The 26,410-nt window shown below is 53.9% G+C and overlaps 1 protein-coding gene across 3 annotated transcripts in view; it reads left to right on the top strand.

Annotated features, from left to right (window-relative positions):
- Window positions 1-19,415, top strand: part of PDGFRB (platelet derived growth factor receptor beta) — a 37,171-nt gene extending 17,756 nt beyond the window's left edge. For 2 of the 3 annotated variants that reach the window (XM_068979619.1, XM_068979618.1), the window contains exons 4-23: window positions 251-517; window positions 1,228-1,355; window positions 1,471-1,642; window positions 2,437-2,629; window positions 3,320-3,435; window positions 4,780-4,903; window positions 5,338-5,549; window positions 7,840-7,934; window positions 8,848-8,980; window positions 9,507-9,611; window positions 9,971-10,081; window positions 11,089-11,248; window positions 12,260-12,420; window positions 12,953-13,071; window positions 13,309-13,431; window positions 14,200-14,311; window positions 14,722-14,821; window positions 15,374-15,479; window positions 16,328-16,560; window positions 17,863-19,415. In XM_068979619.1, the coding sequence (XP_068835720.1) occupies window positions 251-517; window positions 1,228-1,355; window positions 1,471-1,642; window positions 2,437-2,629; window positions 3,320-3,435; window positions 4,780-4,903; window positions 5,338-5,549; window positions 7,840-7,934; window positions 8,848-8,980; window positions 9,507-9,611; window positions 9,971-10,081; window positions 11,089-11,248; window positions 12,260-12,420; window positions 12,953-13,071; window positions 13,309-13,431; window positions 14,200-14,311; window positions 14,722-14,821; window positions 15,374-15,479; window positions 16,328-16,560; window positions 17,863-18,040 (2,948 nt within the window). In that variant the 3' untranslated portion in view covers window positions 18,041-19,415. Of the gene's footprint in view, window positions 1-250; window positions 552-1,227; window positions 1,356-1,470; window positions 1,643-2,436; window positions 2,630-3,319; window positions 3,436-4,779; window positions 4,904-5,337; window positions 5,550-7,839; window positions 7,935-8,847; window positions 8,981-9,506; window positions 9,612-9,970; window positions 10,082-11,088; window positions 11,249-12,259; window positions 12,421-12,952; window positions 13,072-13,308; window positions 13,432-14,199; window positions 14,312-14,721; window positions 14,822-15,373; window positions 15,480-16,327; window positions 16,561-17,862 lie in introns of those variants that run through there. The other variant, XM_068979620.1, reaches the window with a different exon arrangement.
- Window positions 19,416-26,410: the final 6,995 nt, after the last annotated feature.

Here is a 26,410-nt window from a genome sequence, read left to right as displayed (position 1 = left end):
CCCATCTCCCCCATTTGCCAAGTTCCAGGTCACCAGCTGTGCTTCAGCTTGTGACTTACCTTCTTTCTCAGGCTGATGCTGTCCATATCAAATGCTAAAGCTAGAAGGGACCTCTGAGAGCATGCTTCTTCTGTAGAAGGTAGACTGAGGGGCAGAGAGGGGAGAGACTTGTGCAAGGTGACAGAGCAAATCAGGGAAGAGCCAGAAACCCAGCTCCTCTGACTCACGTTCTTGGCCCTGCCTCTGGCAGATCCTTCTGTGGGCTTCCTCCCTGTCGACCCTGAGGAGCTATTCATCTTTCTCACGGAAATAACTGAGACCACAATTCCATGCCGAGTGACGGATCCGAGGCTGGTGGTGATGCTGCACGAGAAGAAGGTGGATGTCCCTCTGCCCATAGCCTATGACCCTCAACGTGGCTTCTCTGGTACCTTTGAGGACAAGACCTACATCTGCAAAACCACCATCGGGGACAGGGAGGTGGATTCCGACGCCTACCATGTCTACAGCCTCCAGGGTGAGCCCCCTTTCTGGCCTGGTGCTCAGCCAAGGCAAGTCTGACCCTCCACAGAGGGAAAGACCTTTTCAGATTATCAAGTGTGCAATTCCATTTTCACTGGATTCTCACTACAGCTATGGAAGGCAGGTATGTTGCCCTGTTTTACAGATGAGAAAACTGAGGCTCAGAAAGAGGATGAAGTATGCTGAAGGTCATGGGAAGCATTAGTGGTGGAGCTGGGCTGTATATACTGTGGTAGGCAAAGGCATAGGCTTTCAACCAGTGGGATTTGACTCCCAGCTCTGCCACTTCCCATCTGAGTGACTTCACACAAGCAAATAATCTCTCAAAGTCGGCTTCTTCCTCTGTAAAATAGGGATAATACAGACCATTTATCTAGGGGGATTATTGTGAAGATTAAATAAACGATAGAGAGTACCTGGTTGTGCTCAGTAAGTTTCTTTTGTACTTAGGTGCCCAGAGAGTACTTTGATTTCAAAACATTTTAGAATGCCAGTTTCATGAGGACAGGAATTTTGTCTGTTGTATTTCCTGCTAAAGCCCTAGTGCCTAGAATAGTACTTGGCATATAGTAGGTATTTAATAAATATTTGTTGAAAGAATGAATCTTCCACACACCGGTCATGCCCTCCCTCTGTGGACCCTGACCCCATCCCTAAGCTGATGTTTGTGACTTCTTCAGCCCTAAGCCACTCTCTTTCCACCAGTGTCATCCATCAATGTCTCAGTGAATGCAGTGCAGACTGTGGTCCGCCAAGGGGAGAATATCACCATCATGTGCATTGTGACCGGGAATGAAGTGGTCAACTTCGAGTGGACATACCCACGCATGGAGGTAATGCCAGGCCGCAAGTTAGAGGAAGGGTCAGGCAGGGATGGATATTTCAGCTTATAGCCTGACTTCCTAGACCTTTTCTGATGCGGGGTGCTTGCCCCAACTGTCCCTACAGAGTGGGCGCCTGGTGGAGCCAGTGACTGACTTCCTCTTTGAAATGCCCCACATACGTTCTATCCTGCACATCCCCAGTGCTGAGCTGGGAGACTCAGGGACCTACATCTGCAATGTGTCAGAAAGTGTGAGCGACCATCGTGATGAAAAGGCTATCAACGTCACCGTGGTCGGTGAGTGCCTTGAGCTTATCCCCAGCCTTCATTCTGAACTGGACCCAGACCTTGTCACAGCCCTGGGGTACTGTCAGCCATGTTCTAATCCAGCTCAAGCCTCAGTGCCAACCAAAGCCCCATTTCCAGGATCAACCCAACCAAAGCACAGTATCAGCTCCAAATCCAGTCCTAATCCCAACCTAGACTTCCCAGCTAGCCAGAACCTTAGCATCAACCCGATTTCTAAATCCCTACTGCTTCCCTGGTGGCTCAGAGGTTAAATCGTCTGCCTGCGATGCGGGAGATCTGGGTTCGATCCCTGGGTCGGGAAGATCCCCTGGAGAAGGAAATGGCAACCCACTCCAGTATTCTTGCCTGGAGAATCCCATGGACAGAGGAGCCTGGTAGGCTGCAGTCCACGGGGTCTCAAAGAGTCTGGCATGACTGAGCGACTTCACTTTCACTTTCACTGCCATTCCAGGCCCAGGCCGCCCCATCCCCAAATTGAAGCAGGCTATAACTCATCTCAGCCACAATCACGCACACCTAAAGAGCACTGCAACTCTAGTCCCGATCTTGAACCCTGCCCCCAAACCAATATCAGACTCAAATTTGGTTCCTGCTCCAGTCCATCTCAGTCCCAACCTGAACCCCCAAGCTCAGGTTCAGTTCCTAAAGCCTGAAGCCCAGCCTCCAGTATGCTGGGCTCCTTGGGTGTACAGCTGATGGCCCACCCCAGGAGCCCCGCCCCCAGGAGGTGCTGCCCCATTGGCTCAGGACACAGCCCCACACCTGACGGCTGCCCCTTGCAGAGAACGGCTATGTGCGGCTGCTGGGAGAGCTGGACCCTGTGCAATTCGCCGAGCTCCACCGCAGCCGGACACTGCAGGTGGTGTTTGAGGCCTACCCGCCGCCCACTGTCATGTGGTTCAAGGACAACCGAACCCTGGGTGACTCTAGCGCTGGCGAGATCGTGCTGTCCACGCGCAATGTGTCTGAGACTCGGTGAGCAGCCACCTGTCCACTCTATTATAATAGTTGTTGTTCTCTGCAGCTGCTAGGCAGCCCACAGCCTTAAGAACTATCGAGGCCCATCTTTCCTGAGAGCCTACTACGTGACAGGCACCCTGCCAGGCCACTGTGCCAGGCACTGGGGGCACTGCCTAGAAGAGAACCAGACAGTTCCATCCTTCCTAGAGTTTCCTCTCTAGAGGGGAAAACAGACGCTGGTCAGATGACCACCCAGATGTTTAGTTGTCCTTGTGATGGGTGGAGCCAGCAGGAAGCAGCCCTGGAGAAAAAGACAGATGACTAGGGAAGAGGGCCAGGCAGGCCACTGCCACCTATCCAAGAATGTGGCCCTGAGGCTGGAGATTAGCAGGCTGACCTGAGGTGCTGTATGTTAGAATAAGGCAGTTCAGGCCTTTCTGAAAGGGATGAAATGTGGCCGAACAGACACAGTGCTTCCCCTCCACCATGCCCTCCACCCCAGTCCTCCTAACCCTCCCTCTTGGCTCACTGGAGCTGCCTATGGGTGGGGATCCAGAAGTCCTGGCACTGCTACCGACAGCCATGTGACCTTGGCAATCCCCTTCTGCTCCCTGGACCTTGTTTTTCTTATCTTTACAAGAAAGGTGGGGGCTTGTAAGAGTTCTCCCAGCTCTGACAGCTGGTCCCCTGGCCTGTCCTCCTCAGGTATGTGTCAGAGCTGACACTGGTGCGGGTAAAGGTGGCTGAGGCTGGCTACTACACCATGCGGGCCTTCCATGAGGATGCTGAAGCCCAGCTCTCCTTCCAGCTGCAGGTCAATGGTGAGGAGCCTTCCCCCCTGCTTTCCTTCCCCTGACCCTCCCACCTCTATTCTCTCTCCATTCCTACACTGGCCATCCACCCAGAGGAGGAGCAGAAGACGGAGTCCAGGACTCAGAGGGCTGGATTCTAGACCAGGCTGCAACACTGACCACTGCTGTATGCACATCCCCTCTTTGGGCTTCAGTTTCCCCAGCTTTACCCAGTGCACGGAAGTCATTGCACTAGACTGGTGTTTGCAGAACCTCAGGCATTCATGTCCCAGTGCCATGATTTTTCCTTCTCACGCACCACGTACACTATACTACTAATTAGATGTTTATTGAGCAGCTACACTATGCCAGTCCATTCAAGGTTCCTGAGGCCCTGCCATGGTAGAGCTTGCATCTTAGTGGGAGGAAGAAGAACATTCAGGAGTGGGGGAGAAAACCAGCAAGCCAGGTACAAACAAGTGCTGTGAAAGAAAACAATAAAAGCTAGGTAAGGAGGATAGAGAGTCCTACGGACTGGGGAGTGAGGAGAGCTACAGTTTTAATAGCATGATCAGGTTGACTGCATGGAGATGACATTTGTGTGAAGACTTGGAGAAGGTGAGGGCATTAGCCAAGTGGCTATTTGGGGAAAGGGCACACCAGGCAGTACGAAGGCAACATTGAAAGGCTTGTGTGGCCAGAACAGAGTGAAAGATAAACGGTGCAGATGAGGTCAGAGATGACCTTGAACGGTGGGAGATGAGATCAGAGCTGAGGTTGGCAGTTGGGGGCCCATGGGAGGATAGATAGTCTAGGCCCTCATGGGCTAGACTATGGACTTTGGCTTTTACTGTGACTGAAATGAAAAGCCACTGCAGGGTTTTGAGCAGAGAAATGACACGATAATGACTTAATGTTTTGTGGACTAACTTCCTAAAAATAAATTTATTTTGACTGAAAATTGAACCTCTCCATTGTAGATGGAAAATCAGCATCACATGTCATAAATATAAAGCAACCACTAAAATAAACTCTGAGAAAACAAAAAAAAAATGCTATTAAATCTTGGCTCCATGTTCTTGCTGGTCCAGGACTCTTATCCGAGGCTTGCCCTCTCTTTGTTAAAAGGGAAGATTAGAAAATCTTAGGTGTTAAAGACAGACTAGCACCCCACAGGCATTCCCTTTGAAGTACCCAGAAGGGGAATCTGTCAGTTTTCACACGTGAGTCCCGGTATTTAACGCTCACCTGCAGTCTGCAGTCCCCCTCCCCCTCTCCCAAGGGAGACTCTGGACCCAGTCTTCCCTGAGGGCCTTGCTCATTGACTGTCTGTTCTGACCTCTCCACCTCTCTGCCTGCTCCCTCTCCATGCAGTGCCAGTCCGTGTGCTGGAGCTGAGCGAGAGCCACCCTGCTAATGGGGAGCAGACAGTTCGTTGTCGCGGCCGGGGCATGCCCCAGCCACACCTCACCTGGTCTACCTGCAGTGACCTCAAAAGGTGAGCAGACCCCCAAGCCTCAGTTTCCCAGGGTACCCACAGCTAACTAGATGGACTCAGTGAAAATCGTCTAGTCTGGAACCTTCCTCTGGGAACACTGTTCCAGGCTAGAGCCGTAGTCTAGAAGACGTGGCTTCTTGGAGATGCTCTGCATGACCTAAACTGTCGCTTTTCCTTGCCTTGACCCTAAGGGTCAAACGAAGGGAGCGGATTTTGCAATCCAGGGTTCCCAAGTCTAGGGTAGGAGCGCCCCTGCTGGTCAGTCGAGAGATCACATGAGGAACCCACTAAGGAGCAGGCCGTGGGAAAAAGGAACTAGACAGGCCCGGCTTCCTTCCACCACCACACAGTGGCGCTGCCTGCTTATGGCCTCAGTTTTCCCACCCGTGTAGGGTGGGAAGGGACTGGAAGTGGACCTGGCAGGTTCTCGGCAGGTGTCCGCGGGAGCTGCCGCCCACGCCGCTGGGGAACAGTTCCGAGGAGGAGAGCCAGCTAGAGACGAATGTGACATACTGGGCGGAGGAGCAGGAGTTCGAGGTGGTGAGCACACTGCGCCTGCGCCATGTGGATCAGCCGCTGTCCGTGCGCTGCACGCTGCACAACCTGCTGGGCTACGACGTGCAGGAGGTCACCGTGGTGCCACACTGTGAGTCCTCCATCCTCTGTGGCCCCTTGACGACCCCTCACCTCCACCTCCACCCTGCTGTACTTGGATCTGTGTCTGTATGCCCATGGCAGGCCAGAGTTGGCGGGGCCAGGGCACTCGGGAGCACTGCGAGTGTATGTTCCTATGCGCTTACACAACAGCACAATATTGGCACACGTGTGTACATCCACGAGTGTATGTGTGTAAACCATGACTATGAACAACTCTATCTCCTTATGTATGTACATTGTATATATGTATACTTGAGCATGCCTGATCCTTGGACATTGGTGTAAACCCTCCAAGTGTAGATTTGTAAAGCAGGTAGTGAAGAATGTCTCATCCTTATATACATGCATAAAGCTTGAGCATGTGTCTGTAAGCATCCACACAAGCATATTTGTGGGTGTAAACCCAGTAAGTATATGTTTGTAAACCGCATACATGAGCATCCCAATCCCTGGGCAGATATGTAAACCCACAAGTGTATGTCTGTAGGTGTGTATATGTGGTACACAATCCCCATATAAGTGTGCAAACAGTGCATGTACAACCCCTGTGCAGCGTGCAAACTGGCATTATGCATGGAGATGCAGCACACCTTTCAGTAAAAGTGTGCAACCCAATCCCCCACGTATATGCTTGCTGTGCCGTGCATGTCTGGTAGTAGGTACACATCCATGCATAATTCTCACCCATGTGAATAGTCACTATGGTGCCCAGATGCTTCTGCTACCTGCCAGTCCCAGTGCGTACATGGACCTGTATGCATAAACTTCATTTATGCACCTGTTTCCTCATCCAGTAAATAGTCACAGGGTCTCAGCTTCTCTCTGGAGAAAGCCCAGCCCTGCCTGTCCTCCTAGTGCCCATGGTCCAGAAAGGACACAGACGAGGAGCTAGGCAACCTCACTGTGAGGGTCAGCTTCTGGGGGGAAAGCCTAGAGGGAGAAGGAGCTCCACCCCATCTATAGGATTCAGAAAAGTATCCTGGTGAAATGAAGCTTTAGGCCAATATCTGAAAGAGAACTAGGAATTAGCCTAGTGAGGAATGGTGCTCCAATCAGAGGGAACAGCCTGTTTAAAAGTCCAGAGGCAAAGTGAATTCAGAGCAATTAAAGAAATCAACGTGGTTGGAGAACAGAGTTTGTATGTATTTAGGGGGTGGGGGAGGAGGGAAAGGGACTACAGGAGAAACCAGAAGCCAGTGTGAGCAGAGCTGTGAAGGTTGTACAGGGTGTTTTGGACACACTTATGCCGGCACTTAGGTAGGTATTTGGGCTTGTATAAGCAGATACTTCTTCACACAGGCCTGCCTTCCCCTACCCTGTGGTGGGGTGGGTGGTGGTTTTAATGCCTTATCTCATCTACACTCCTATACATACCTTCATATTCCTGAGCAAGTGGGCACCTACCGACCAACTCTGAGCAAGGCAGAAGTAAAGCTTTTGTGTGCCATCTGAGGGGGAAGCCATGTACCACCCCGCAGGGAACTGTCATGGCTGGGTGAAGTCCCCTCTTTTTGCTCAGAAGATGTAAGCTCCCTAGAGCTCTCTAGGGAGCAGAAAAGGGCCTGTGGGGGACAGGGGAGGAGGGAGGGAGTTTCCAAGGAACTTCATGGGTGGCCAGAGGGGCAGGACAGGGGTGATGAGGGTCTGGCTGAATGAGGAGGGAGTGGGAAGAAGTGGGTATGTGCAGCAAAGAGGCTGAGGCTTTGAGGGTAGAGGAGACTCAGGGCTTGGGGGGCCCAGAGTTGGCCCTGTATGGTTATCCCTGTTGCCTGGCCCCTTCCTCATTCTGCTTTATGATTGCCATCACGGCGGGTCGGGGTAGGGGAGGGGAAACAGGCTGTTTTGTGGAGTCTGTATGCCTAAGGCTATGGGAGTTCCATTATTGTATCCATCGGCCTCTGTCCTAGCTGTGCCAAGCCCCCATGAGGGCCTAGATTCAGAGGAAAGGTAAACCACAGCCCTGCTCTCAGGAGCTTGTCTTCAATCTGGACCTGCGGCAGACAGGCCAGACTGACCTTGGAAAGGGCTGAGGGGATATGGAGGCCAGTGGTGATCCAGGGGGAGTTACTGTAGGGCAGGGAGTATTTAGGGTGAGGCTGGAGGTGTGGCCCAGAGGGGAAAGGCTGGAGGTCTGACATCATAGGCCAAAGCGGGGATGGAGCTGGTTCCATTCTGGGCAGGATGGGCAGAGAGGTTTTGTGGTACCAGAGGTAGATTGCAGGGAGGGGAGCTGCCAAATGTCCTGTTTGTTCATAAGCATCTCTCATCTCTGCATCCAGCCCTGCCCTTCAAGGTGGTGGTGATCTCAGCCATCCTGGCCTTGGTGGTCCTCACGATCATCTCGCTCATTATCCTCATCATGCTCTGGCAGAAGGTAAGCCCCGCCTTTGCCTAATGGGTTCAGAGTGGCACACCATTTTTTCACATGGACCTCTGCCATCCTCTAGTGCTGCAGGATCTGGCCATGTCTGGGGCCCAGCATGGAGCTCAGGGGATAAAATGATGTAAAGTAATGCAGGGTGTCTGAGCTTCCTCCAACCGCAGCAGCCTGGACCAACATGGGCCTGGTCCAGACCATCTGGAGTGCTCCGACTCTGCAGCGCACCCTACTCCCCACCCAGCATCCTGCTCGGGCATCATGTCTGTCCATCCTAGCCACAGGGCACGAGACCTTCCAGGTGGACTGCCTGGGTTCCAGCATTCTTCCAACTCTCACCCACACTAGGATTCTAGTGAAAGGCATTCTAATCCTGCTAATCTGTCATTTCAGTGGTCTGTACTGCCGTTTCACCATTCCATGATTCTACCACAGGATTGCTGCACTCGATTCTGTCATTCTGAGATTCCAATCCTGTGATTCCAGCATCCTATGATTTCAACATTCTAAGGTTAAATCTTTCTGAGGTTCCCACTGTGACTGACCCGGTATGGGGAGGGGCCATCCACATCCAGTGGAGTGTCCCTGCCTCATGTCACTTTCCAAGGCTACGTGCTCCTCTGTTCCCATCGGAGGAGCAACTGAGGTTCTGGGAGAAGCTGGTGAGGAGGTCCTGATAAGCCTGTGGCTCAGCTGTCAGCTGCTTCTCTGCCACCTCCTCCTGACATCTGTTCCCATGGAGCCCATAAAGGCCTTGGCTCTATTGATAACTTGCTGTATGACTTCAGATCTACTGTATGACTTCAGATAATCTTTTCTGGGCTTCAGTTTTTCTTGCCTCATCTGTTTCATAAGGAGCTGGACCTAGTGGTCCGCCTCTGATGATCCATCCCTGATCTTGATCCTGCAGAAGCCACGCTATGAAATCCGATGGAAAGTGATTGAATCTGTGAGCTCTGATGGCCATGAGTACATCTATGTGGACCCTATGCAGCTGCCCTACGACTCCACCTGGGAGTTGCCACGGGACCAGCTTGTGCTCGGTCAGTCCAAGGAGGCCTCAAGTGGCAGTCTGGGGACTTGAGGCGGGTGGGAACACTGTCTGACATCTGGGCCCAGCCTTGCCATGATTGGCTTGAGACCTAGGGCTGATGTCTTGCCTTCTGTGGCCCTCAGGCCCTACCCTCTGTACAATGAAGGTAAGATGATCCCCCTTGAGACCCTCTAGCCTTTATGTTCTATGATCCAGAGATGCTGTGAGATGAAACCCCTTTGTGGAGAAAGAGGAAGTGCCAGGCCTGTGCTTAGTGCAGCTGGAGAGGCTGAGAGGGTACGGAGAACCTGTGCTCCCCTCTCGGGGCGAGGTTTTCCAGGGACTAAAGAGGGGCCAGAAAGCAGGCAGGACTTAGGTGAGACCAGGAAGGACCGCAAAGCACTGTGATTTTAGGAGCCTTCATGGGAGAAACACCTACATCCAGGGTGGCTTGAGGGATGTCTAACCTGACCTCAGAGAGCATACATGTTGAGATTCTTCATGAGTCAGCAGCTGAGAGATCATCTCTTTCCCAGGACGCACGCTGGGCTCCGGGGCCTTCGGGCAGGTGGTGGAGGCCACAGCTCACGGCCTGAGCCATTCTCAGGCTACCATGAAAGTGGCCGTGAAGATGCTGAAATGTGAGTCCTGGGAGCCCGCCCCTCCCTCCCCTCACCCCCACCTCCCCCCCCTCACCCCCCACCTCCCCCGCACATTCAGGCACTCCCAGAGCAGGCCTTGTGCTGATTCTCAGGGCACAGAAGTACAGGCATACCACAGCCAGCAGCACTCCCGATTCTCCTTTGGGAAAGAGGCTTCCTCACCCTGCCCCCTCCTCCAGGAGCCTCCCCACCCACCCTTTTTCCTTTCTCCTGCCCATGGGTCCTCACCACCCTTGACCACTTGGGTCTAACAGCACAGACTGGGGCAGAGGAGCCAGAATAGGCTCCAGTGAGGCCTCCGTGACTGGGCCAGGCCTGAGGTCCTCTCTCTCCCTCAGCCACAGCCCGCAGCAGTGAGAAGCAAGCCCTCATGTCGGAGCTGAAGATCATGAGTCACCTTGGGCCCCACCTGAACGTGGTGAACCTGCTGGGGGCCTGCACTAAAGGAGGTACAACCCCCTCCCAGAGGATTCTGGGAAAGTGCCAGTGGCCAAGGCCTGGCCCCTCCCTGCCCCCTCCTCAGTCCAAGGACAACAGGACACTCTCACTGGAGGGCCCGTGCCTACCCAGTCCAGTGCCCTCACTTCACAGAGCCAGACGTGTGTCAGATTAGCAAGTCACAGAACCACATCACCTCCAAGACCAAAGCACTCTCCAGGTCACCATTCCTAGCAGTTTCCAAATCAAGGAGTCCTCTGACGTTTAAAACTTGTCACAATCGATTTTAAAAAGGGTAATAAGTAACAGCTCATGAGACACTGAAATGAGCCCTTCCTCTGGAGACCACCAACCGGCTTGCTCACTGAGAGCTGCTTTCACTCGGATTGTAGAATAAGTAAGGTCTCTCCAGCTGAGTGTGTTTATTTGAAACTCTGATTACACGTTAGGCCACACAAAAAAAGTTATCACTACTTTCAGCTGCTTATTGTGAGATTTGGGATTTTCCTCAGTATTGTGCAACCAAAACAAAATACAGAAGTACACTATGTGCGTAGACCAATTTTTGTCTGCAGTGGTCACTCATTTCAAAATGTTTGATTCCACCAGTATCTTCAAACTGCCAAGTCAATGCATTGTGCTTGAATTTAAACAGTAACCTGGTAATAATCAGTTGCCTTTGCTTTATATCCTGGGCTCAAATTTCAGCTTCATCAACAACAGCTAGCCCTATGCTTGCAGTTTGCCAAGCACTGAGCTGAGCTAACCAAAGGCATTATCTCATGAATACTCATGAGGTACTTTGGGGTGGGTATTACTAGCCCCATTTGACAGATGAGGATAGTAAGGCTCAGGGAGACTGCCTTGCTCACAGCCAGGAAAATCCAGGTTTGCCTGGGGCCTGAGCCTGTTTGCTGTTCCACATGCAGCCTGTCGTTAGCCTCATGGCTCTGACCGGAAGCCTGACCCCACCCCGACCCCCTGCTCTGGGACTCTTCCTGAGCCTGTCCTTCTGCAGGGCCCATCTACATCATCACCGAGTACTGCCGTTATGGCGACCTGGTGGACTACCTGCACCGCAACAAGCACACCTTCCTGCAGCGCTGCTCGGACAAGCGCCGCCCACCCAGCGCCGAGCTCTACAGCAACGCCCTGCCTGTCGGGCTCCCTTTGCCTAGGTACCACAGGGAGGCTGGGGTCTGAGTTGGTGGGGAGCCCTGAGGAGCACCTGCTTACCCCTCCTTGTCCAGGACAGGAAGTTGAGGCCAGGGTGGGCAGAGCCGCTCCTAGAGCCAGCCTGCAGCCTGGCCCCCTCGGCCACCCTAGAGGTGGGCATGATAATAACAGTGGTGATGATGGTAGCTGCCACCTGCTGGTTGCAGGAGGTGTGCCAGGCCCTGTACTGAGCACTCTGCAGATGTGATCCCCTTCGACCTCTCACCAAACACGCATCATGGTCTCTTCAATGGGAAACACCTGGGGCCCTCCTGCTCCCGGTTGACCCTCACTGTAGCTCCACTCTGCTCCTCCCTTGCTGCAGCCTTCCCCTCCTCCACACAGCAGTCTCTCCAGTGCCTCCAGGGTAGCTATACTCTTTCCTCTGCTTGTCCAAAAATGACATTTCTTTTCTCTCTTGCTCATTGCAAAAGCAATACTAGTCTATTTCAGAGGCAAGAGTCAGTTAAGAATAGCATTAAGAGATGTTAAAATTCATCCATGTTCTCTTCAACATTTTGATTGGTTTCCTTCCAGTGTTTTTTCTCCCCCTAGAGACACATGTGTACTTCATCCCACAGCTCTCTGGGGAGCTGATGCTGTAGGCAGAGGCATTAAGGTGATTCACTGCCCACTTGCAGGGCCTCATGGCTGGACAGTGTCCTTCCTCTGACCCTTGTCTTTGGGTACTGGAATCGCCCTGGGCATGAGTTCTCTGAGGACACAACCTAGATCTTATCATCATCTTGGCAGCCCCAGTGCCCAGCTCAGGATGGGTCTGAGGTTGGCTGAAAGGGCTCACTACATGGTCGTTCATATTGTGACAGATTGTGAGTGGAGGATGCTTGAGTGAGGGAGAGAAGAAATGCATAAGTGATGGGGCCTTTCTGGCCCCAGTGTTGAGCAAAGGGGCAGGAGGGGGATGAACGGGGAGAGCCTGTGCTACTGTCTCTGTGATGCTCCTCTGCCCCCAGCCACGTGTCACTGCCTGGGGAGAGCGATGGTGGCTACATGGACATGAGCAAGGACGAGTCGGTGGACTATGTGCCCATGCTGGACATGAAAGGAGATGTCAAATACGCAGACATCGAGTCCTCCAACTACATGGCTCCTTATGATAACTACGTCCCCTCTGGTGGGTGCACACAGGGTCCTCACACCTGTGTTGTCATACATTCTTTCCAAACCCTTTCCTCCACCCAGTCTGGCAACACTGCCAGGAAGGTGGCCTTGTGCCCATTTCATAGATGCAGAAACTGAGGCCTGCCACCTGCCCAAAGCTGCTGTGTGGTGGAACCCCAATATCAACCCCCTGTTTTTGGGTCAAGAAATGTGCACACAGCCTTCAGGGAGGAGAGGAGCTTGGGTTGGAGGGGAAGCCTGACCTGCTGGGGCCTCAGGAAAGAGTGGTCTGCTCAGAGCAGGCCCCAGGCTGACTAGTGCCCTGAGGAGCAGGCAGGCCAGGCTGAGCAAAAGTGGCCCGGGGCTAATGCCAAAAGTTTTTTCTGGAAGTTGGAGAATTTAAGAGATATTTGGAAATTGTTTTCCTTTTGGGGAAGCCTTAGAGGATCAGGAGTCTCCTCTCTGGGGCATCCAGCCTCTACGAGCCAGAGGCCAGGGTTCTGTGGCCCTGGGGAGACTCAAGATGTCCTTCTGCTCTTCTCTAGCTCCTGAGAGGACTTGCCGGGTGACTTTGATCAACGAGTCCCCAGTGCTTAGCTACACGGATCTTGTGGGCTTCAGCTACCAGGTGGCCAATGGCATGGAGTTCCTGGCCTCTAAGAATGTATGTGTAGTCACAGTGAGCAGAGTGGGGTCCTGGGGAGGGGGGTCCCCCGACCAGCCAGAGTCCTCCAAGTACGTGACCCGTACAGCGTCCCTCTGGTGGCTGAAGATGGCCAATGCCCCACACCTGGTGGCCCCTCATACCTGACCAGCCATGTATTTTTCACAAAGCCTTGACCTGGAGAGTCTTTCCCCACAATTGCCCCACAGTCTCAGCTCCCATCCCCTCTGACCCCAGTGCGTCCACCGAGACCTGGCAGCCAGGAACGTGCTCATCTGTGAGGGCAAGCTGGTCAAGATCTGCGACTTTGGCCTGGCTCGTGACATCATGCGGGACTCGAACTACATCTCCAAGGGCAGCGTGAGTGCCTCCACCGCCATCCTGGTTCACGTGGCTTTGGCTCACGGGAAGTCAGGACAGGGTCCTCGTGGGCTCTGCCTGCCTGGCCCTGTGTGTAGGGACAGGAAGGGGAGCCACTAGCTGTGCATGGGGAGGGGGTGGGGGTGACATGCCCAGGCCTGTAGGGTGGGCCAAGGGCTCAGATTTTCTGGGCATGGCAGAGGCCAAGGGGCCAGCTATAAAGGTTCTGGGGGAATGGATAGGGAGCAGGCCAAATGTGCTTCTCAGCAGTGATGGCAGGCAGAGGAAGAAGCCCAGATGAGTGAGTGGCAGGTGGTACTCGGATAAAAGGTGACTGTCCTGCCTCGCACTCATGTCCCCACTTTCCACACAGGGACAGAACTGGAGGGACACTAGGCTCCAGAGATGTAAGGCAGCTAGGATGAGAGCTGGGGGACACCTGGGCACATCCCTGCCTCCCCCCGCAGGGGCCTCTGCTGCGGTCAGGAAAGGGATCCTGCTCCCCGAGGAGTCTCAGACCCTGGGGCTCTTCCTCACAGATAGGGGTTGCTGTGTCCCCAGCTTGTGAGAAGAGAAACTCAGCCTCCTGATCCTCTGACTAACCAGCTTTGGGATGGGTGTGGGAACCGTGTATCGGCAGTGATGGGCCCTGGGGGACCAGGAAGTGAGAAACAGCTGAGGTGGGGACTGCCGGGCCTCCTCCTGCCTCCCAGATGCAGAGTGGGGCTCAGCCCCTCCTTGCACTCAGCAGCCTCTGCCCTCCCACAGACCTTCCTGCCTCTGAAGTGGATGGCCCCTGAGAGCATCTTCAACAGCCTCTACACTACCCTGAGCGACGTATGGTCCTTCGGCATCCTGCTCTGGGAGATCTTCACGCTGGGTATGCTTCCGTCATCCTCCAGTGCTCACCCGTACACAGCACAGCGTCCACCCTGAGCGCCCACACCTCCATCCTAGCGGGGCCGTGGGACAGGACTCAGAAGCTCTGCTCTTCTCTTGTTACTGTGTAACCTCGGCAAGTGTCTTGCCAGCTGGATCTCCTTACCTCTGCATCTCAGTATAGATGGACTTGGACAGTGACGCCAGTAAGCCTGGCTCTGGTGCTCTCTGTTCTGATTCCGGGGAGGGATTCAGTCTGTGTCCAGAGCCTGTGAGGGAGCCCACATTTCCCAGTGCCACGATGCCCTCACCGATGCCTGGGCTGGTGTCCCTCTCCCTGTCCTGTAGGAGAGGGTTTCTGCCACTTTCCAGTACCTTGAGCCTGTGTCTCTTGTCTCTGCTCCCTAACAGGTGGCACCCCGTACCCAGAGCTGCCCATGAACGAGCAGTTCTACAATGCCATCAAGAGGGGCTACCGCATGGCCCAGCCTGCCCACGCCTCTGACGAAATGTGAGTGGAGCATCTGGGAAGGTATTCAGGGGTGCAGACAATACATATCCAACTTTACCAGCTTAAGACAAAAATAGATTAGCTCAGAGATGTAGAAAAATTAGGTTTAGCTGGATCCAGTTGTTCACAGACTCATCCACGTCTCTTGTTCTGCCCTGGGGCTCTGTTCTCCTTCATGTTGGCCTCACTTTCAGGCTGGCACCATCCAAATGGTTTCGGCCTGGCTGCTTTCGCCATAGTTGCAGCAGAAGGCCCAGCAGTGGCTGTCAAGGGCTCTGCTGGGGTCACAGGCCCATCTAGAACCAGCCACTGAGCTGAGGGGATGAACCCCTACTGGTCAGACCCAGTCATGTGCTCACCAAGGTGCGGCCAACCCCATGGAAGCACTGAACTGAAGGTGAAGGAGGGGCTTCTCAAGGGAACATGCCGGAGCAGGAAAGGGGAGACCCCTTCCCTGCTCCCCTCCCACCTCTTTTTCTTTACTCCTCACTTTGTCCTGGGAGGTGGCAGGCCCTGAGCCAGAGGCCCTGACCCCTCTGCCCCTTTCCCCAGCTACGAGATCATGCAGAAGTGCTGGGAAGAGAAGTTCGAGATCCGGCCCCCCTTCTCCCAGCTGGTGCTGCTTCTCGAGAGACTGCTGGGTGAGGGCTACAAGAAGGTATGCTGAGACAGGGTGGGGTGGGGACTGGAGAGCACCAGTCCGGAAATAGACGCAGGGTACAGGCTCACTGTGACGCCCTGGTGTTTGGGGACAATCCTTTCCCCTCTCTGGGCCTGTTTCCCCGTTGGTGCCAATAAGGGATGTGAGTGTAGTTTATTTTAGCAGTACAGAATTTCTTAAAGTGAAATCCTACTTGGAAGCTGATTAATCTAAACTGGAGGCAGGGAGCCTATAGCCCCCTCATCCTGCATCCTTCCACTTGCCTTTGCAACCAGACCAAACCCTGGGCCTCCGTCCCAAGTCTGAACAACCCCAGGTGCAATGGCTACTAAGGGCCTGACTGCCTAGACCCCGTGGCAGGCTTGTACACGGCAGCTGTTGCCAGTGGGGCCTTAAAACCCTCCCCTGCCCCACTGCAAAGCTAGTGCGAGGGAGATGCATGTACCCTTTGTCCAGACACAGCCCTTTCCCTCAGTCCATTCCTCAGCCCACTCCGAGCCACATCTGGTTATGTGTCCAGGACCAGGGGTGAGGGAAACAGGCCCCAGCAAAGGAGGCCGTGGCAGGCAGAGAGCCCACGCCTATCCCCTGAAGCAGGGGAGAGTTAGGGTCACGGGTGCTGGTCTGAGTACTGACCCCTCCCCAGATGACCCTCAGCTCACCTTGTCTGGTGAGAGGCCAGGGAGGAGGGTAAATTAGTGGCTTTGGGCAACTCTCCTTCCTTTCTGAGCACCAGGGACCTTATTTACATAATGCTGGAGGGGCTGGCTCAGAATCTACCTGTTAGATGATCCCTAAAGTCATTACCCTCCCTCTGTCTCGGATTCTTCCTGCCCCCTGAGCAGAAGTACCAGCAGGTGGATGAGGAGTTTCTGAGGAGCGACCACCCAGCCATCCTTCGGTCCCAAGCCCGCTTGCCTGGCTTCAGTGGCCTCCGATCTCCTCTGGACACCAGCTCCGTCCTCTATACTGCTGTGCAGCCCAACGAGGGGGACAATGACTACATCATCCCCCTGCCTGACCCCAAACCCGAGGTTGCTGATGAGGGCCCACTGGAGGGTTCCCCCAGCCTTGCCAGGTAGCTATTCCTACTTGCAGCCCAAAGCAGTAGTGTACATAATGTGTGTGTGCACACGTGTGTGTGTGTCTTTGTATGTGTGTGTGTGTCAGTCTGTATCTTCATGCCATCAGACTTGGCTTAGCAGTGAGTTACCTCAGCTGAGTACTTATTCCTGCCAATTGAATAGCAAAAAGAATGGAACTCATTTGACCTTTGATGACCTTAGGTAGAAATGGCAGGCTGGTAAGAGAAAGAATGGCCTGGGACACATTTGCAAAGTATCTGTTTCGTTTAAAGGAACCTCCACAGCCATCTACTCTGTCCCCTCTCTCGGCTGTGACTTAGCCCTAAGGAGAGAAAAGGAAAATCTAATTTGCATCCCTAACACCACATGTATTATTCTGTGGTGATCCCCAACCCTGTGATCTGGCCTTCAGCACCATGCCCTGAGGACCCCAGGGAGCATGGAACAGGGAGGCAGAGGTGTCTACAGAAGTTCAGGCCAAAATTCAGACTGGGGAGAAGATTCATGCTTTTCTTTTGCCTTGGGATGTGAAGTTACAGCATGAGGGGAGGGTTTTGGAGGTAAGGCCAGCTATCGCCTGGCCTAGATGTTCCGCATGTGGCCAGACCTACACCCAAAACAAGATCCACCCTGTGGCGAAATGGCTGGGGCTGCAAACTGGGTTCCAGCTGTATCTCTGCCACTCGCTGCAATGAGACCCGGCCAGGTACCTTTGCCATGAGCCCATCTCTCTACATGTACTAGGAGCACACACAGCACTTAGAAGGCCCTCCCCACCCTGTTTGAGAAGCTAATATTCCAAGGCTCCAAGCAGCCAGTGTACAGAGGAGTTCAGCTGAGTTCAGACAGCTTGGAGTGTGAATGCTGGGGCTCCTCTGAGCCTTCAGACCAGCTGCTTCTCCTCTCTGAACCTCAGATGCCTCGTCTGCAAAATGAAAACAGTAGGAGTACTTCAATTTGGAGGTTGTTATGGGGACTGAACGAGGTCATTATGCGTTCAGGCGTGTGGGAGATGGAGACTGATGAGTGAGCAATGGACTTTGGAGTCAGCTAGATCTGCTCTAAGTCCCCACTCCTATACTTAGCCACTGTGTGATGCAGGGCAATGACATAACCTCTCTGAGCTGCACTTTCCTCACGACGCCTGCCTCGCGTAATCTCTACAAGAATTTTAGTGAGCTAAAGTGTGTAAGGCACATGCAGCCAGCTCAGGTAGATAGAAGGCTCTATGTTAATGCTGTTCTTTCTCTGAGGTTCCCTCCAGCCTCTCACTCACTCGCCCTCCCTGCCTCTAGCTCCACCCTGAATGAAGTCAACACCTCCTCTACCATCTCCTGTGACAGCCCTCTGGAGCCCCAAGAGGAGCCAGAGCCAGAGCTGCAGCCCACCTCCCACGTGGAGCCAGAGCCCAAGTGGCCACCGGATTCCAGCTGCCCCGGGCCTCGGGCCGAGGCGGAGGACAGCTTCCTGTAGGGGCTGGCCCCCACCCTGCACTGCCCTACCCGAAGCTCCCCTCTACCTCCCAGCACCCTGCACCGCCTGGCCGGGCCTGGCCTCCCGTCAGCCAGGCTGCTCCCGTCGGCTGTCCCTTTCCAGAAGGCTTCTGCCCCTGGCACATCATACCCAATCCCTGGGGCTGGCTTAGGAGGCAAGAGAACTGGAGGAGCCGTGACCAGTCCTCTGCCTCTGGAGCACCCATGTGACTCTGAGCCAGGGTTCTCCCAGGGGACTCTGTTTCCCCATCTGTAAGATGGGAATGATGGGCTTGGCAACCCATAGTCTGGGATTCTCACCCTGCCTGACAGATGTGGTGGATGGAACTCTCAAGTTTCGTGAAGTGGTGGATTAACTCTTTTCTGTTCAGCCAGCTGCCCCTCAAGGAGCTGCAGCTCTCTCCTTGCACTTTTTTCTCCAAGAGCTGGGGAAGGGACCCTAGCATCTCCAGCTCCTGGCCAGGCTAGGGCCTGGCCCTGGACCATGTTGCCTCATCCAGAAGCCACCTGCCCTCAGTGCCAGTCTTTGCTTTCCCAGGCCCAAGCTGGTCTGGGGCCTTCTGTGCTTAATTAATGCTGGGGGCTGAGCCAAGTACAGGATACTCTGGCCTGTAGCCCCAGGCCCAGGCACTTAGGGTGCACCTCCCCATAACATGCCATGTCCATGTCTTCCTGGCCCCATGGGTCCAGGGATCTCCTTTCTTATCACTGCCAGTCTTACTCCACTCACCAGAGTCTCCAGGGCCAGATGAGCCCCACATCTCTGATGCATGTGTTGACATGCTTGCAACAGGTGCCTGCACGTGTGGACCAGTATGGCATTGGACCTGCTAAGAGACCTTGGAGGATTCCTTCACCCTCTCTGGGGCTGTTTTCCCTGTTGAAAAATGAGCAATTGGACTCACTGACTTCTGGTACCCTGCCAGCACTAACATTCTAGAGTATTCCAGGGGTTGTACACTTGCCCAGATGAAGCAAAGATAAACACTCCACACCTCTATCCTGGGATCAGCTGGGACCTGGAGAGGCTCCAATCACACATCGCACACTTCCGGGCATTCAGGAACTGGGCCCCTTCCCCAGTCCCCCAGCAGGTCCCAGAGGCCAGCTGCCCAGGCCTTGGCTCTGAGTGATAGCCATGGTCCTGGAAAGCCCCCAGAAGCTGCCCAGAAGGGACGGGGGGGAGACCATGGGATCCCTTTCATGACCCACATGGCCTCTGGCTGGAGCTGTCCTGGGCAAAGGAAGCAGGCAGCAAATCAGAGCGCCTGGCGCAGCCCGCCACTCCAGCACCTGCTGTCCAGGGCTGTGCCGCAGACCTGACGGGCAGTGAGAGGACAAGATGCCTTGGAGGGGGGACCCGAGGAGGGGGTGCAAGGGGTGGGTACTTGGGGGTTGCCTTCCCGCCTTCCTGCTGCCCCAGCCTGAGGAAGGAACCGTGAAGATGGCTTTGTCTGCCCAGGGGTGCTCACCTCATGCCTCTGTCAGCCCAGTGGGCAGTGGTGGGGCCTAGGCAGTGAGGGCTGTGGCCAGGACCACTGGCAGGGGAAGGGCTGGATGGGGTGGGGGTGGGTGGGTGAGGGAAGGTCAGTGACTCTGGGGACCAGCCCCCTGTGTCGGTTGGCACCTCCCTGCCCTGGGACCCCCAAAGCCTGGTCAAGGAGAGGGTATGGGTTCTCACTACGGTACCAAAGATGTAATCACCTAGGTTTACAAGTATTTTTAGGACTCACATTAACACACATTTATATGACAGAAGTGCTATTTTGTACGCCATCAAATTTTCCTCCCTGTGTACTTTTTTAAGAGAAAGATTTTAATATTAAACCTGGTGCTTCTCACTCACAGACTTTGTGGTATCCCACAGGTGTGGGTCCCTGGGCCCAGGAGGAGGCAGGAGTGGGGTGGGGCAGCTGGGCTCACCCAGCCGTAGGATCCCCACATGACCCCTCAGCTCAAGCCTACTCCCATTTGTGAGATGGGGTTTTTCACACTCCCACCCACCCCTCCCTGGTAGTTGGGGGACCTGGACCTCAGGCTTTGGTTTTCCAAGTTGTGGAAGAAGAAGGCTTTTCTGGTGCTGTAGTGCTTGGTTCTGGGTGGGGGCCCTGAGCCCCACTGCCACCCCCACCCTACCCCGCCATGTGCTTTGGCTTTGGCCATTAAGCCAGCCACCCTCCCTGCAACCTGTGGCCCAGATACAAGCTGGTGTGGCTCATAAGAAGCATTCGCTACAGCCCAGATCCCAGGCCCTGGTGACTGGTGATCAGGTCTCAGGTACGGGCAGGGAGACAGACAGTGTGCCTGAGAGGGCAGAGAGGAGGAAGGAAAGAGGAGAAGAAGAAGCAAGGAAGATGTGGGTGAGTGTGGCCACAGCACGGCCAGGGGAGGGAAGCAGGGGCCTAGCTGTGGCTCCGAGAGCAGAGTCTGCCAGGCTGGGAGAGGGGTGCAGACTCACCCCTCATGGCTGTGGCAGCTTAGTGGTGTGTGGGGCTGTCGTGAGCCAGGCGTCTTGGTGTCCACTGGCCAGCTCAGTACTGGCTGTAGGCTCTAAGCAGAGCCCAGGTACAGACAGCCCTGTCTGGGAGACGCGGCAGCAGAATGGGGCCAGGGCAATAGAGCTGCTGGAGCAGAGGGCAGAGCACACAGATCCTGGCCCTCCTGCCTGGATCCTTTGGGACGGGTCACCTGAGGGTCAGCAGGGTTCTGCCTGAGACCTGTCACACCTCACTGTGTGGCCTTGGCCATTCCTTGCTCTCTCTGAGCTGGGGATGGGGCATCTCAGTTTGCTTCTGGGGACTAGCACCTCCTTTTGGAACCACAGGCCTCCCTGGACTGCCTCCAGAAGTCTGGGGCCGTGGCTGCCAGTGGGGAGAGGAACAGAGACGTGAGGCAGCTCTGACTCACCAGCCCAGCCGCCAACTCAGGGGCAGCTGAGCCACCCCCAGGGAAACCCCCCTGCCTCACCTCCCCTGCTGCAGGGCCTGGGGGTCCTGGCCTCGGAGCCCATGACCCCATCTCCCCTGGCTGTGGTAGGAGATGAATAAGCCACACCGGGATCTGCCCTGTAAAGAGAATAATCAGCCACATTCCAGATGGGGATTATCCTTGTCTGTGGGAAAGCCTCCATCTGGTCAGGGGACCTTGATCCCTTCACCTCAGGCCTGCTCCTTATGGGGTCTTGGTGGGTTAGACCAGAAGTAGATGCAGCTAAGACACCACAGAGAGAAGGGAGGACGACAGTGCTGGTGCTGCTTACTGAAGCGTTCCTCTGTGCCAGGATGTCCTATTGCTGCACACATCTTCCCGTTTGCCTTCACATCCACCCTGTGAACCTAGGGCTGCTTCTGTCCCCATATTACAAAGGGGATACCAGCTCAGGAGAGGTTGTGGTGACTTGCCCACGGTTGTCAGGTTGGTACAGCAGGGAGGTGATGGGCGCCTGGGCCTGGCCGAACCCCGGGTCAGCTCTCAGGAGGGCAAAGGGAAGCTTGGGTCCCAGCCCCTGTCTCCTGACTCCAGACCTCTGGGGCTGTGGGTCCCCAAGAGAAAGTGCTGGGGGGAAGACAGGAGCTAAGAGACTCTGAGGGCTAGGTGGATGTAATAAACAAGCATCTGATGGGCTGGGAGCCCACACTCCCCTGTGCAGAGGGGATGTGGGAGCGGGAGGATGGGGGAAACTGTAGCTCCTGTGGCTCTCCCATCCCCACCACTCAGACGGGCCCATGGGAACTGGTGAGCTGGAATTTTCCTCCCAGACGATGAGCCACTTGACTATACAATTCTTCCACCACCCTATTCACAGCCGGGGTCCTTGTTCCTGGAAAAAGAGAGACTGAAAGCTTTTGCTTCCAGGGCCCTGACCCTCAGCTGACAAGGGGCCCCACAGCACCCATTAATGCTCCCTCTTTGAATTAGAGCCCTGTCTCCACAAGCTCTCTTCTCTTTCAGTTTCTCATTCAGCTTCATACACATTTAAAATTGCTTTCATAGACGCAATTATATAATATATGCCTGCATTAACAAGTATCCATTAGCAGATGTATGACAGAAAGAGACCCATGAGACCGTGGCTGTCTCGGTCCCTCATCATTTAGAGTGGGTTCCTCTCTGTAAGCCGATGTGATGTTCACAATAAAGCTAGGCAACAACCCAAGGGAAGACCCAGATGAAAAAGCTAAGGCTCAGAGCCATGAAGTGCTGGTCCAAGGTCACATTGGGAGGCTCATTCCTGCCAGTCTGGTGTCTTTGCTACTGCCTTCCTCAGGGAGATTTGGAGTCCAGTTTCTGGATGCAGAGAGGATAGCAGGCTGAGAAGCCATTGGATCAGGTTGCCAGCCGCCCATTCAGGGTGAGGGTCTTGGAATTCCCTGAGTAGGCTCCTCTTTAAAGGGAGCTTCTGGGGCTTTTTCTGGGCTGTGATCGGTTCCCACAGCTAGAATACCATTAGCCATGACTGCTTTGGAGCCTGATGAAGGGGCCTAGGCCTGGGGCAGGGAGTTGGGCCTTCTCAGGATCCAGCAGGGACTCGGGGACATCACAGAAACCAGACTATCTCCCTGTGGTCCCCTCCAACTGGCTCAGCCTCTGCCCTTCTCTCTGGGCACATTATGGCCTGTGTGTCTGCTCTTTCCAATGGCTTCTTTCCACCTGACAGGGTTGGGGCAGTTCCAGTCTCTTTCTGGTTTAGGGTTTTGTGGGTAATCACTGCGAGGAACTAGAAAGTCACAAACACAGGGAAGTAACAAAGCTTCTGGAAAATCACAGAATTCTCAAGAGTTGTTGTTCCCCTTCTGAAGGTACAAGATGGCAACTTCCATGTCTGAAAATTTTTCTTCTCCATTACTGATCTTCTTGAAGCATACTATGATCTTATCTCTATTTGCTCAGACACCTTCGCTGGCTCCCCATGGCCCAACAAAGTCCAGACATCCTCATGTGGTCGTGAAGTTCCCTCCTGACCTGGCTTCAGCGTCTGTCGCCTCTCCCATGTCTGTGCTCCAAGGCCTGTCTGTCCCTGTGTGGGCCCCAAGCTGTCCAACCTTCCAACAGTGCACAAGAGCTCCCTTCTCTCCACATCCTCACCAACACTTGCTATTGCTTGTCTTTCTGACAGTAGCCATTCTAACAGCTGCGAGGTGATTTCTCACTGTGGTTTTGATTTGATTTCCCTTATGATTAATGATGTTGTACATCTTTTCATAGGCCTGTTGGTAATTTGCAAAAATGTCCATTCCTCTGTCCGTGTTTTAATTGGATTATTTTGCTGTTGAGTTGAATGATTTCCTTACGTTTGGATATTAACTCCTTAGCCAATACATATAATGTGCAAAGATTTTCTCCCACTTCACAGGTTGCCTATTCATCCTGTTGCCTGTTTCTTGTGCTGTGCAGAAGTCCTGCCTCTTCACCTCTCTGGGTGCTGCCCTCACCACCTAGGACACCCAGCTCTCTATGACTGAAAGGAAAAGTCTTGCTCTAACTTTCAGCCCAGTGCAAAGCCACCTCCTCCAAGAAGCCTTCCCAACACCCAGCTAGAAGTGGTTTCTTTGCCCAGTCCTTTGCTTGTGCCTCTGATGGGCCCTCATCAGTCCACTAATGTCCTATGCTCTCTCATCTCCAGGCCTTTATCGTGCTGTCTCTCCTTCCTGGAAAATTCCCACTCCTCTCTGCATCTCTCCCCAGCTCCTTCTCAGTTTAGGCAGACTCTTTCTCGTCCCTTCTGCAGTGCTCCCAGGATGTCTTGCAACTCCACTGCTGTGCTGGTTCGTCTTCACCACTCGGCCATGAGCTCCAAAGGGGAGGAACTGTGCCTGCCACGCTTAGCACCATTCCCAGGGCCAAGCAGAGAGTCGGTGCTTGATAAATATTTGTTGGATGCACTTCACCTGCCATTACTGTCTCACTGAATCTGAATTAGTAACACTTCCTTTGTTTTACAGAAGAAAAAAAAACAACAACCTTAGAGGCCAGGACCTGGCTGTGGTCACACAGCTGTGAGTGGGGAATGTGATTCCCAGTCTGTCTGGCTCCAGGCCAGTCCCCCTCTACCCTTGACCTTTCTGAGAGCCCCAGCGGGCAGTTAAACACATGGGCTCTGGGGCTGAGTTCCTCAGTTCAAATCCAGCTCTGCCACATGTCAGCTGTGTGACCCTGAGCAGAACACTTAACATCTCTGAGCCTGTTTTTCCTCATCTATAACATGGACGAATTAAACCTATCCCCTTAGATGATTATGAGGATCAGATGAGATGACTTGTACAGAGAGTCTAGTCTGGAGATTCTCACAAAGACAGTGTCTAATGAACAGAGGACTCAAGATAGCCCCTCTTTGTGTAATTGCTTTACTGTAATTGTTAATGGCACCCCTTTTGGTCTCAAAGGTTCATGTTTGGATGACAAATCGAGCAACAAAGATTGATGTCAGAGTGAGCACCTGCGTTATAGTACCACTACTGGGGACAGGGAGGGACCTGCAGATAGGAAGCAGCCCTGAGCCTTTCCTTCCTGGGCCCAGAACAGGGCATGGCTGGTTTCTGAAAGTGGAGGACTCCATTCACTCTCTTTTCATTCATTTACGGGCTTCCCTGATAGCTTCCTCAGCGGGTAAAGAATCTGCTTGCAATTTGGGAGACCTGGGTTCGATCCCTAGGTTGGGAAGATCCCCTGGAGAAGGGAAAGGCTACCCACTCCAGTATTCTGGCCTGGAGAATTCTGTGGACTGTTATAGTCCAAGGGGTCACAAAGAGTCGGACATGACTTAGTAACTTTCACTTCACTGCCTGCAATGCAGGAGACCCTGGTTCAACTCCTGGGTTGGGAAGATCCCTTGGAGAATGGAAAGGCTACCCACCCCAGTATTCTGGCCTGGAGAATTCCATGGACTGTATAGGCCCAGAACAAGTCACTGCTGGTTTCTGAGAGCAGAGGACTCCTTTCACTCTCTGTTCGTTCACTCTCTGCATGTTTAATCACTTATTTGTGCATCCAGCACTGACTGAGCTGCCACCACCTGCCAGGCATGGGCCAAGAGCAGACGGTGAGGAGAAACCAGGGCTGGGCTGGGGGTGGAGGGGGTCAGTCAGAGGACGTTACATCAATAATGTCCCCCACTGAGAACAGCCCTTCACTGAGAAGTGCTGTGACCTCAGGGGGCCAGTGTAAGGCAGACAAAGGGAGGAGGGGTGAGTACAGACCAGACAGGAAGGACCGCATAGAGCAGTAAGAGAGCAGGGTGAGTTCCGGAGCTGGGAACTCGGGCTTCAGTCCTGCAGAGAGAGCGGGTAGAGAGGGCAGAGGCACTAAGGCCAGCTGTGGGCAGGTAGCAAAGGCCACTGTAAGCCCTGCTAGAGCATGGGCCTGACCTGCACCTCTGGGCTGGAACAGTAGATGGGAACAAATACCCTTGGTAGCCTAAGACAGACGCTAGAACTCTTCCCATCCTCAGTCCTGACGGGAGTCAAGTGTCCTGATGATGGTCCCTGTGTCCTGGCTTGGCCCCCTCTCCCTGGTGGGGAAACTGCCTGCATGGACTGGGGCTGGGGTTGAGTAGTCAGGAATGTGGAAGCTGAGCTCTCCCTGCCATGGAGCCTAGAGGTGCCAGGACCCCAGAGCCAGGGAGAGACCCTCAGCATGTGCAGGAGTGTGACAGGCCCACACAGTTGCTTCAGGATTTCCTAACATTTGGGCTGACATGCAAATCCTTTGCAAAGTTCCTCTGCCCCAGGAAGCCATGATGTCAGTCTGGAATCCCTGTTCATCATCCTCCTAGCAGCATCACTGAGGCTTCCCCAGCCAGGGGTCTCCCCTACATCACCCCCACTGTGCCCTACAGTGGGCCCAGGGCACTTGCACCCACATTCATGGGTGGTCAGCACCCTCACCGTAGAGAAAGACCCAGGGTCACATTGTGCTTTGTGGCAGTCATTAGCAAAGTCTCTGCAGCCATCTCGGTCACCTGCTGGCTCTGAGACCTGGGGCAAGTGCCAACCTTTCTGAGCTTTGCCCTCCTCATCTGCAAAATAGGGATAATTAATAGAACCAGCCTCCTGGTTGAGAGGATTAAATGAGATAAATATGCCAAGAGCCCAGTGTGGTATCTGGCATGTAAACAACACGTGAACAATGATAGGCCTCCAAATGCCATATTTCTAGGAGGGCAGAGTGCCTTCCTACTCGTCGAGCTTTGGAACACGGCTTTCATTCACAGATTCATACATCCCTCAAACATCTAAACTCAGTGGATCAGAATGTTCAGGTATACCACAGGCTCAGGAGGCAGATATACCCAACCACCTGTGTGATCTCAAGAAAGTGACTTAACTACACTGAGTCTTGGGGTAAAAGGCAC

The sequence above is a fragment of the Capricornis sumatraensis genome, chromosome 9, assembly GCF_032405125.1.
Source record: "Capricornis sumatraensis isolate serow.1 chromosome 9, serow.2, whole genome shotgun sequence".
Lineage (NCBI taxonomy): Eukaryota > Metazoa > Chordata > Mammalia > Artiodactyla > Bovidae > Capricornis > Capricornis sumatraensis.
Note: the sequence above shows the minus strand (reverse complement) of the source record. Positions and strands in the feature narration are given on the sequence as shown.